Genomic DNA, 12,813 nt, shown 5'->3' on the forward strand with positions numbered 1-12,813 from the left:
CACAATTGTTAGATTTCATCAATGAGACAAGCATTTATATCCTAAAAAGAAGTTAACCAGCCGATGGTAAACCTCTAAAAGCCTGCGGGTAAGTTAATTAACGAACGTTTTGTCCGCCGCGGTGTCGACGTAGTTGTGGCCGGCCGAGCACGTCAGCAGACCGGCTGCTGCCTCTGTGATGTCGCGGTCGTTGCTCCGCAGGTGGAGCTTCACTCTCTCCGAAAAACATCAGAGCGAACTTCTAAACAGCCGTTATTTGGATCTAAACGGTTACTTTCTCACATCAAAAAATATTAAAACTTAATAAAGTGACGTAATAACAGCGCTACAGCAGGAAATAAAACAGCTTTCTGCCTGTTTCACAGCTACTACCACTACCGCTGCCGGCTGCTGCGTACGGCGTGCGGGGGGGTAGACCCCCCCCCCCCCCCCCTTCCTGCTCCTCGGCTTCTCGGTGACGTCAACGAGAAGCCCAATCAGAAGTCGCGTTTTTTTCCTCTCCTGGTGAATTCAAGGGGGAGGAGGCGAGAGTGAAGTTCTTTGCCCGGAAAATATGTCAGGTGATGGATCCTTTAAACTCCAATGATTGGTCTTTTTCGCTCTTCTTTGTTCGCCCGTCCCATTGACTTCAATGCAAAATTTATGCGCAGTGTTTCGTGATTTACGTCGCGAAAAATACGTAAACTGTTGAGAAAAGTAATAGCACACCGATCCCGATCAAACCGCACGTTTTGATATATAATTTGTCCTGCAACTCGAAAGTTGTCCGGAAGATGAAAAAAAAAAGTAGGAAATAATCCACACAATAACAGTAGTGCCCGGGCTTCGCGTACTATCCCTTTAAACTCAGTCATTTAGCTGCTCTGTGGTTGAGGTGTGTGTGTGTGTGTGTGAGGTGGATTAACACACATCCAGCAGCGGTGTGTGTGTGTGTGTGTGTGTCCCCTTCACCGTGTCGGAGGCTTTAGCTGAGCCGTCGCTGCAGCTCTTCCTGCCGGCCGCTCTGATTGGCTGTTGGCTGGATTTCCTCAGCACTGATCCCCGCGGTGACACCGGCACGGCGGCGTAAATCCCTGTTGTCGTTGGACACTGAGCCCTGTGATCCTCTGCATCTGCATAGCAACACATGACCAGCTGGAGACGACCCGACATCCCATCATTCACACTGATCCCTCTGGATGGATATTCACTTCTGTTGCACGATGTCATGTCTTGTTATTATAAACCATAATAATAAAACACGTGACTGTAGCGGTCGATGTGAAGCCTCGTGTGTTGTTGCTCTGATATCTGCTCACTGATGGTTGTAAACATCATTATGTCGCCTCAGTGTGACAAGGTGTTTCTTTAAAGGGATAGTTCAACATTTTGTCAAATTGGCCCATCACCATAATCCCTATAGTCATAGCAGTAGGTTCGTTACCTTTAATTGTCGGCGCAAGCTATTTTTAGAACGGCGGAGCAGAGCCGTGAGCTGCTCAGAGCTACGCTACGGAGGCTCATTATGGGATTTCTTTGGTTTCCCTCATCAAACTCATCAAATACACAATCCAACAACTCCACAACGCTCTGGTGGACAAGTTGTGAGCTGCACATTCACCACGCTATGAGAAAATAACACAACGTTACCACACAGAGTTGTTTTAGAGGGAAATTCATGTAAAACCACTGATGCACGTTGCCTTCAGGGACAGTTTTTCATCAACAGTCTCTGTATTTCCCTCTAAAACAACTCTGTGTGGTAACGTTGTGTTATTATCTCATAGCGTGGTGAATGTGCAGCTCACAACTTGTCCACCAGAGCGTTGTGGAGTTGTTGGATTGTGTATTTGATGAGTTTGATGAGCTGTGTCAGTAACACATGACCTGGAGACGACCTCCGGCTGCAAACCCGACATCCCATCATTCACACTGATCCCTCTGGATGGATATTCACTTCTGTTGCATGATGTCATGTCTTGTTATTTTAAACCATAATAAAACACGTGACTGTAGCGGTCGATGTGAAGCCCCACGGAGACCGAGACATCAGTGTTGTGTTGTGTTGTCTAGTAATTGATAGATTGTCGACAAAATAAAACAAGAATTTTGAAAGTAGATTTATCCATTGTTCAGATTTCTGTTCTGGAAATGTATGCAAAATAGCGCATATTTTGTTAGATATTGCCTCATTTACATATTTAAACATAAAATTTGACAAAACTTGTAATACAAAAAATATTTGTCTTAATGTGAGTGATAAACTTGGGAAGTTTCATGGTGAAATCTGTTGGTTAAATTTTTTACCTTAAAACACATTAAAAAACCCCACAGTGATGCCTCGACTGATGATGATGATGCTGCAGGACCGTGTGTGACAGACAGACGGAGGAGTGTGTGTGTGTGTGTGTGTGTGTGTGTGTGTGTGTGTGTGTGTGTGTGTGTGTGTGTGTGTGTGAGGCGGATGATGATGATGATGATGATGATGATGATATGATGGTAAATGCCGCCACATGGATGATTGCAGAGATTAAAGTCCTGTAATCCGATGATGAGTTTATACAATGTGTCTGCTGCTCCCGACACACACACACACACACACGCACACACACACAAACTCACACACACACACACGCACGCACACGCACACACACACAGACACACACAGCAGCAGTAGTTGTTGATCTCACACCGTCTCGTCTCTGTTTGTACAAAATCTGTTTTTATTCATTGAACCATCGTGTTCTTCTCTCTGTGTTTCCTCCTTCAGCTGCTGTGAAACCAGCTCCCACTGAGAATTATAATATATAATATTATAATATATTATAATTATAATAAATCATAATTATTGAATTTTTTTCCCCATAGGAATACATTGAAACAGTCTTCAAACTCTTCAAATCTTCTCCTTCTTTGAACTTCACCTGCTTCAACATACTTTCACCTACAGACTTCATTCCACTTTTAAAACGTTCACAAAACGTTCAAGTATTCACCGTAAATTCAACCTTTTCATATCTTTTACCATTATTGATCAGTGCCCTTCAACTGTTCATGATCATTTCTGACAAAATTCAAATTTAACATGAGAGTCAATGGCACGGAATGTTCAGGGTTAAGGTCTTTGCACACTGAGTCCGTTTTTTTCGCATGCGTTTTTCGTATCCGTCATCCGACAAAAAACATTACGCGCAGGCTCCTTGCACACTGAGTCCGTTGCGTTTTATTCGCATGCGTTTTTATTTTGTGTTCCAAATTTCAGAGAGGGAGACAAACATCGTCATGCATTGATGCACTTTGTGGTTCTCTCACTTGTTGAGAAATGAAAGAGAAACATTAAAAGCCAGTAGAGGATCTGCTGCTTGTTAATGAGCAGCGGAACTATCATGATCACTTCAACTGTTTATTATAGGATGTAGGTCCAGTTTGAAAGATATTGATTATTAGCTCACATATTAAATAGAAGACGGACAATTTCCATGATCCTGAACAGCGGCTGGCGCATGCACGCACACACACACACACACACACACACCCACTCAGCGGTGACCCCCCCGTCCCTCTCTCCCTCTTCAGCCTCTAAATTCTGATGTGATTGGTCAAAAGGCTTTTCACGGATGCGAAAAACGCATTAAATCGAACCTGATCCGAATTTTTTTATGACGGACGAAAGTTTCGGACTCGGTGTGTAAACATGATCGACACAACATGAGGTCGATTTTTTTTTTTGACGTGCGGCAATTTCGGACGACAAAAAACGGACTCAGTGTGCAAAGGCCTTTAGAGTGGTGACGTCGGCAGCTAGAGTGACAGAGAAGGAAATACGGGTGAATGCTGAAAGCTGGAAAATAAATAAATAATATTATAATATATTATAATTATAATAAATCATAATTAGAATAAATAATATTATAATACATTTTAATTACAATAAATACACACCTTAACGGCCTCATCAGACTGTGTGGTTGTGTGGTCGTGTGGTTGTGTTGTGTTTCTCTAGTCCTCCTCATGTTGTGTAATGTGTTTGCAGCTCCAGTTTAGTTCAAGGTCGCACGCCGGGCAGAGGAGAGGCCGCGGGCCGGAGGAGCAGTGCATCATGGGAAGGTCATGACGGGTCAATGCAGCAGCGTTGGGACACACACACACACACACACACACACACACACACACACACACACACACACACACACACACACAGAAGGATCCATCCATCCCGTCACGGTTATTAAAGCTGAAGCTGCTGTGGTTTCAGCTCTGTGTGTGTGTGTGTGTGTGTGTGTGTGTGTGTGTGTGTGTGTGTGTGTGTGTGTGTGTGTGTGTGTTAGAGGTTTCAGCTCTGATCCTCCGGCGCCTCCGTGTGGTCGGTGGTGGGAACTGCAGCCGTCCTCTTCCTCAGAGCAGACCTTCATCATCTCTCTCATTTTACAGTTTTTCTCGATTGTTTACACACATTTTCTGAAAGCATGGCTCAGACTCTCAGAACTCTACACACAAATCCAAACACACACACACACACACAACGGGCCAAACTCCTATAACTTCTCCTGCAAAATGAAACTTTACATAAAAAACAATGTTATTTTCTTCTCAAAATGCTGTTTTAGTTTCAAATGACACAAACCATCATATGACTAGACATTTATAAGAAGCAGTTGAACACTGATGTGCTCAGTGTAAAACACTATGATGAATGGAAAACACTTCTACTCCATTCATCATGATGACTTAGGCTTTTTTTTCTCTTTTCTTTTTTTAACTACAGAGACACAAGAGATTTTCTTCATGAGAATTGTGCCAAATGCAGAGAATTGTGTGTAGAGTTTTGAAAATAGTGTGTTTTAGAGCTGCAATTAGAGTGTAAAGCAGGAATTGTGCTTGTAGTTTAGCAGACTTGGTTCAGGGGGTTAATTGGTGCACGAGTTAGATGTTGAGGTCATTGTGTCACAAGTATCAGTAAACTGCAAAACTCAAAATCTTACCAAGAATATTTGTCTCATTTCTAGTCAAAACAAATCTCATTCTACTTAAAATAAGACTCATCACATTAAAAGCAGCTTGTTTTTAGACACTTTTTACTTCTTTCAAACAGATTTTCACTTGAAATAAGTAGAAAAATCTGATAGTGGAGCAAGTTTTTCTTTCTTATTACAAACACAAAAAAACTTGTTTTCACTATCAGATTTTTCTACTTATTTCAAGTGAAAATTAGTTTGAAACAAGTGAAAATGATCTAAAAACAAGTTCATTTTTAGGTGATGAGTCTTATTTTAAGTAGAATTAGATTAGTTTTGACTAGAAATGAGACATTTTGACAAGAAATAAGACAAATATTCTTGGAAAGATTTTGAGTTTTTGCAGTGTAATTGTGTGTAAACAATTGAGAAAAACATGAACTGGGCTTCAGAAACACACACAAGCTCTGATTATGATGATGACAAATGTTTTTAATTCACATTCTTATATATTGTCTCTTTGTGCAGGTGTTTAAATGTTATTATAGTGCTCACTATCTTAGCAACGTGCTGTACATGGATTTAATTCATCTCTGACACAACATACGAACTTCTTCTTCTCCTCATGTTTCCTCTTGTTCTAAATAAATAAATAAATGTTTCAGGTATTTCTGATCTGATCTGTTCTCAGAGGTCACATGATTAAAGAGTCCAACCGGTGAGGAAGAGGAAGCTGAGCCTTCATCAGAGGAAGAGGAAGCTGAGCCTTCCTCAGAGGTAGTAGTCTTCCTCCTCGATGTCTCCGTGTGTGTCCTGGAAGCCCAGCGCCTCGATGTCGTGTGTGATGTCGGTGATGCGCCGGTTGAACTCCTGTGACCCCGAGGCCAGAGAGCAGCTGTCGTACCTGCTGGAAGACACAGAAACTTAAAGGGATAGTTCACTCATTATCTCCTCCCCCTCATGTGGACTAAGGGCTGGGAGAAGTTTCAGAGTCCTCCGTGGCTTCTGCCATTAGTCTGTTGAATGCTCAGCTGGCTTGAAGCTGTAGTTTTTAGTTTTAGTTTTAGTTTTAGTTTTATTATGGATCCCCATTAGTCCTCATCTTGATAAGGAACTATTCTTCCTGGGGTCCAGACACTCATATGTGACAATCAAAACATAATACAATAACTTACAGAATTAGATAAATGTCAAACAACAAAATAAAACAAAATAATAAGAATAAAAAATATTTTACAAATACAAACCAACTTTGACTTTTCAAAACCCTAAAAAAATGTAAGTTCTGTACTAATAATGGCCTCTTTTATTTATTTTTTTTTTACATATATTGCCCTCTCATGTAGCCTATTTATTATATTTTTGTACTTTTATCTTACTTGATCTCAAATTTGCACTGTCCTTGCACTTTCCTCCTCAATTGTATGTACCAGTATGCTTGTGTATGTGATTTTGGTGCAGTGGTCAGCTGTAGAAACAGAATTGCCCTATGGGATAAATAAAGTAATGTAATCTCAACTCAACTCAACTCAACTCAACTCAACTCAACTCAACTCAACTCAACTCAACTCAGCACTGCATGTCCATATGACGGTAGCTAACGGAGCTCACTTTTCTTCGTCCAAAAAGACACACCAAAAAACATCCAAACACCTCCATAGTGCTCGTCTGTAATGTCCCTCTGGTATTGAAGCCCCAACATGAGAAACTGTTCAGAAAAAAATTAAATAAGTCTATATTTTAAGCTATATATTTTGTTTGTAGCAAGCTTTGCCTGTGTCAATGCAAATCTCGCGTGATTTGCATTGACACCCAGTTCACGGCTCTGTAAATCGCACGAGATTTCGGCAGAGCAACACTGGAAGCTCAAACAAGCTTAAAATATAGACTTATTTAATTTTTCTCGGAACAATTTCTCATGTCGGGGCTTCAATACCAGAGGGACATTACATACGAGCAGCATGGAGGTATCTGGATGTTTTTTGGTGTGTCTTTTTGTTACGAAGACAGTTGGTATCCATTTGCAACCGTTATATGGACATGCACTGCTACGCCGAGACCCCCTGTAACTCAGAGAAGCCACGGAGGACTCTGAAACTTCTCCCAGCCCTTAGTCCACATGAGGGGGAGGAGATAATGAGTTTATGAAATTTCAATTTTGAGTGAACTATCCCTTTAAAAACTAAACCTAATTCTATAATCTGTCTGACGGTCGTACCCTCTCATGGCGGTGGCCGACGTGTTGCTCATGCTGCGTTTGATGCGTCCGAAGCTGTCGGTTAAAATCCCTCCCTCTCGGATCCCGATGCTCTCCAGGAAACTCTCAAACACGCCGACGTCTCGGTCCGGGATGAAGGAACGCATCCCTGAGAGGGGGGGGACACCACAGCGTTAGAGCTTCACATGGACATATACATACAGTGTGAAGCTCAGATTCAGGGTGTAACACAAAGGTCTGATTCTGGTGAAGTGAAACATTCATTCATTCATTCAGAATGATTTTAATAGGATAAACCCCTTGAGAGGAATCCTCTGGTTTTCGAGGGGCTCCTAATATACATTACAAACCAAAAAGAGACAAGACACAATCAACAATCTACAAACATACAACAATCAAGACAACAGCCATCAACACAGACATAAAAGAAATGAGTACAAAAATGGACACAACCTCTCGATGGCCGCAAATGGCCATAGCAATAGCCTAAATAAACTACGAGAAATGTGAAATAATAACATAATATTCAAATTGAAATTACAGTGTGTTACAAAAAAATATATATTGATATAAATCACCTGAAGCATGTGCAATTTAACTCAAAATAAGAAGACACAGAATATTTAAACCTATGAAAAGAGGTCAATGAGCGTAAATTTAAAGGAAGATTATTCCACTCTGAAGGCGCTTTGAACATAAATGCTCTCATGTCAAGTCTGTTCATCATCAGTTTTAATCAGTCACTCTAAGAAAAAAAGTTGCTTGCTTGCAGTGTGAGCTCTGAACTCCTGTTTGACTTGTCAGAGTTAAAGCAGAAGTCAGGTGAATGTTTGTGTTAATATAAGTCACTTCTATAGAGTGTTTGGTCTGAAACACGGGTCTGTCAGTCACTCTGCTCTGCTCTGAGCCCAGGAGAAAACTTTCCTTGTATCCTACAACCTTTATCCAATGAGGAGAGAGAACGGCATAAAGGGGCGGTCCTCTCTGTGTGTGCAGCCAAGGGATGCGCCTGAATGTGGTGACGTAGGGACGAGGACCAATAGATCCATGACGAGGGCGGGGGCTGCTAACTCCATCTGCTGACAGGAAGTTATGATGCGTTCAAGGCAACTCGTAACTCGTGTTTTTCCGACCTGTGAAGTCGTACCAGTTCGATCTGGTACGAGTTCACCGGTCAGAAGTTACGAGTGGCCGTTATAGTGACTTTCACAGGTGCAACAGGTCGGAAAAACACGAGTTACGGGTTGCCTGGAACTCAAAGGAACCAAGAAATAGTTGGTTCTTCCCTGTAAGGGGAGACTCTACAGGTGAATAGGGTAAAACATTTAAATAACAGATTTCACCATGAAACTTCCCAAGTTTATCACTCACATTAAGACAAATATTTTTTGTATTACAAGTTTTGTCCAATTTTATGTTTAAATATAAGGCAATATCTATGCGCTAATTTTCATACATTTCCAGAACCAAAATCTGAAAAATGGATAAAGCCACTTTCAAAATTCTTGTTTTATCTTGTTGACATATTAGAGTCTTTAGTTTTTACAGAGGAGGATTGTGGATATCTCTTTTTATCACTCTGTAAATGAGAAAATACTGTCATCAGCCCTTTAAAACATCTAATGTGTCCATGTTTTTAGTACTAAAATGTTGTATAAATGAGGCTGTGAATGATATATCAACAATCCCCTCTGTAAAAACCTTCAGAATATAGAAAGGGATCAAAGTGGAAGGTTTGGTGTCTGGAAGTGCTGCTGAAGTGGAGATTTCTAGAGAGGAGTCTGAGTCTGAAAAACTCTTTCTGAGAAAACGGCCTTTAAAGACTTGTGCCCAATTCCAATTCTATTTTCCATCCCTACCCCTACCCCTAGCCCTTAACCCTTGCCCTTGAAACGCAGCTACAAGGGGTAGCGGTTGAAAGTCAACCCCTACGAATTGGGACACCACTTCAACAGTCACATACTGTACGTCATCAGTCGTCTCTGCTGGCTTTCACATAAACAGACGTGACGAGCTTTTGCCACAAATCCTCTATTCAAAACCACGTTAACTTAATAAAATAAAATAAAATTTAATGAAGTCTGATCGGTTCATTGTAAAACATTTATTTATTGATGTAAATGTGGTGACACAATTGTTACATTTCATCAATGAGACGAGCATTTATCTCCTAAAAAGAATGTAACTACGCGGCGGTAAACCTTTAAAACCCTGCGGGTAAGTTAATTAGCGATGGTTTTCTCCCCCGGGATGAGGACGGAGGTTGGCCGGCCGACCAGCTCTCCGGACGGGTGGTGTCTCTGTGACGAGCCGTTGATCTGCTCCACAGGTGGAGGCTCCATCGTGGAGCTTCACTTCTCCCAAAAAACATCGGAGCAAACGTCTAAACAGCCTCATGTGGATAAACCGAGCTCACATTGGGATCTAAACAGCTACTTTCTCACATGAAAAAATATTAAAACTTAACAAAATGACGTAATAACAGCGCTACAGTGAGAAATAAATCAGCTGCCGGTTGCCGCAAGATGCATTCTGGGAAACTTGTCATAGCCCTCGGTCCGTAGTGTGCCCCTGAAAAATCTCCGTTTCGAGGCCGAGATAGCCCTACCCCTTCCCCCTAACCCTCGTCTGAACCAGAATTGGGACACCCCTACCACTTCACGTGAACGCGCTAAACGAAGGATTAGGGCCAAGGGGAGAACTCTGGAATTCACCCTAGGATTTAGGATTGATTGCAGATAATATTTGGAGCCTAGATGATGATGATGATGATGATGCAGCAGCAGCACAGTGAGAGTGAACAGTGTGTGTGTGGAGAGAAACATCAGCCTCTCGCTCACTAACAGGAAGTGGTGGTTTCCTCAGTGGAAGTGGGTCAATGCTGAATTTGTTGCAGTAAACACACACACACACACACACACACACACACACACACTCAGCATCTTTCCACAGCTCCACATCCACACAAACAGAATAAATAGTGTGTTGTGGTTTGCGGCAGCGTTTCTCTGTCTCACCCATCAGCAGGAACTTGCGGTTGTCTCCGTACAGATGAAGCAGCTCGGAGCAGAAGTGGTCGATGTTCGATCCCAGCCTGTATTCTCTCAGCAGCACGGCAAACTGCTGCAGCTCCACCGGACTCAGCTTGTTACGCAGCTACACACACACACACACACACACACACACACACACACACACACACACACACACTGATTATTCATGTAATCACAGTTACAGTAACAACACACAGATCAATCAGCAGCTGCAGCTGACTGACAACGAGGTCGAGGTCTGAAGCCTCAGAAACAGAAAGTGCAGCTGCAGCCACACACATCTGAACTGTAGCTACAGGTTTTTACAACAACGTGCAAACTAACCTCACATGTATTTGTGTGTGTGAGTTGTGTTACTAATGTTCAGTGTTGTTCATGTTCAGTGTTGTTAATGTTATTAATGTTCAGTGTTAATGTTCAGTGTTGCTCTGTTCAGCCTCCTGCTCTCCACAGGAAGAGGAAACGAGGGAGAACTGAGGTCTGGTGGAAACTTTGAAAACAGGAAACTTTAATCTAAAAACTGTTCATTGTGCACAACAAACGGCAGCACAGAGCAGCGCAGCGCAGCGCCGGCTCGGGACCGAGTCCACTTCACAGAGTCCAACACACACTCACAGTGATCATGTAATACTCACAGTGATCATGTATTACCACGACCAAGAACTAGTTCAATGAAAAGCACTGTTGGATATAGAGGCATTTGGTTATGGAATACTCTTCATTTAAATATTAGGACTATTCCCAGTAAAAAAAAGCATTTAAGAAACATGTAAAGTCACTTTTCAGACTTAAGAGTTAATCTTTCATGTTATCATTTTGAGAACTTTCTCTTTCTTTCCCTTTTCTTTTCTTTTTATTGTAACTGGATCTGTGTATTATTATTGTTATTTTATTTTGAACTTTTGAAAAGGAGCCCAGGAAGACTGGCCTGGCGTTTGTGCGTCGGCTAATGGGGATCCTCAATAAACAATAAACAACAACTAGAAAATTTCCTCTGGGGAAATTTTGAAAGGCCCACGGGGCTACTGCCGGTTTTGCCATCTCTGTCAACATGGGAATCAAACCCACGATCTTAAGGTCAAGACAGAGTGGTAAGGGTTTAAGGGTTTAAGGGTTTTGCCCCCTAGTGGCAGGATATGGGTGTTGCAAAAGCGCCCAGAAAACCCATTCACTCCAATGTATGTGTGTTGCCCACTTGCTGCTAAATGGAAGAAAACGGAAAAAAACAGAAAAAAAACAAAAACCGTGTTTTTGTTTTTAGGTGTCTTGGTCATATCAAATTATACTTATAATTTGTTTATTACAAGTACAAGTACAGACAGTAGACAGTAGACAACTGTTTTTTTTTTTTTTTTACTCTCCTATGTGTTAATGTTTATCTGTAAAGGATCCTCAATGATGCTATTAACGTGGGTGATCTATAAATGTCCTTAAATTATTGAAAACACCACACTGCTCATTCACCAACAATGCAGAGATGTCAGTTCTTGGGCGCTTTTGCAAAACCCATATTCCTCCACTAGGAGGCGCTGCCATTGGACCAATGCTGTCACTACTCTCTTTTACACTGCTCTAGTCACAGTGATCATGTACTTGTACTCACAGTGATCATGTACTTGTACTCACAGTGATGGTACTACTCACAGAGTGATCATGTACTTGTACTCACAGTGATCATGTACTTGTACTCACAGTGATCATGTACTCGTGCATCAGCAGTAGTCCGGGGTTACCGTCTGCAGCGTCTCCGGCCTCGGCCAGGCTGCGATGGGAGTCCTGCAGAGACAGAGACGAGCTCTCGCTGTACGTCTCGCTGTAGTAGAGCTCGAAGGCTTCCTGAGAGCCGTCACTGAGACACACACACACACACACACACACACACACACACACACACACACACACACACACACACACACACACACACACACACACACACACACACACACACACACACACACACCATGTCACTGTCCATGTTAGTGGTGATACTCGTCATTGTCTCTAACCCACTGATCAGACAGGATTCTCCCGGATTAACATTAAATCCAAAATGTATTTTTTTCATCAACTGCATTTAATAATTGTGGATTTAAACATCATTTTTATTGTAAGATAAAAGGGAGAGAACATCTTCTATGTCCTTTTATCTTACAATAAAAATGATGTGTGTTATTGTTTGAATACTGAAACAACTATGTTTATGAAAAGGAATAAATGAATCCAGTCTAAACCAAATGAGTAAAACCAATTACACAGAGAAAAACAGGGGTACAGAAGGGGGACATTTCTGTACTTAAAGCTATAGTGCGTAACTTCTACGTGTCTGTTAATATCCGTTTCACCCAAGCCACTACAAGAGGAGATGATACAACGCTGATTAAGCCGTTCAGCTCCTCAAACGCCTCGCAGTATTTCTCAGTATTTGTTATTTTTGTAATTTACTGTCTTGGAGCGACATTCCCGCGCTGGCGGACAGGAAACGACCGAAACAACGTGTTTTACTCGGTTTTACCTGACAACGAGAAGGGAGGAGGGAGGAGAGCGCTCCGCTGCTGCTAGAAGCAACAGCTGTTAGCAGCCTGGTGTTAGCCACATCGTTAGCAGTAAG

The 12,813-nt window shown here is 41.9% G+C and overlaps 2 protein-coding genes and 1 long non-coding RNA gene across 3 annotated transcripts in view; 1 reads left to right on the forward strand and 2 right to left on the reverse strand.

Annotated features, from left to right (window-relative positions):
* Window positions 1-1,152, reverse strand: part of LOC310988879 (CDK5 and ABL1 enzyme substrate 2-like) — a gene marked incomplete at its 5' end in the record, with an annotated part of 41,043 nt that extends 39,891 nt beyond the window's left edge. Inside the window, one exon of the mRNA XM_083975683.1 lies at window positions 952-1,152. Within this exon, the coding sequence (XP_083831809.1) occupies window positions 952-1,152 (201 nt within the window). The remainder of the gene's footprint in view (window positions 1-951) is intronic.
* The window catches only part of LOC310988711, a 531,702-nt gene that overhangs the window by 252,180 nt on the left and 266,709 nt on the right, over window positions 1-12,813 (forward strand). The window lies entirely within an intron of this gene.
* Window positions 5,563-12,813, reverse strand: part of ccm2l (CCM2 like scaffold protein) — a 38,606-nt gene continuing 31,355 nt past the window's right edge. The window contains exons 8-11 of the mRNA XM_083975307.1: window positions 11,898-12,054; window positions 10,170-10,308; window positions 7,153-7,300; window positions 5,563-5,838 (exon numbers count right to left, since the gene is read on the reverse strand). Of these exons, the coding sequence (XP_083831433.1) occupies window positions 5,706-5,838; window positions 7,153-7,300; window positions 10,170-10,308; window positions 11,898-12,054 (577 nt within the window). The 3' untranslated portion in view covers window positions 5,563-5,705. The remainder of the gene's footprint in view (window positions 5,839-7,152; window positions 7,301-10,169; window positions 10,309-11,897; window positions 12,055-12,813) is intronic.

Source organism: Trachurus trachurus (assembly GCF_905171665.1).
Source record: "Trachurus trachurus genome assembly, chromosome: 7".
In the NCBI taxonomy this organism is placed as follows: Eukaryota; Metazoa; Chordata; class Actinopteri; order Carangiformes; family Carangidae; genus Trachurus; species Trachurus trachurus.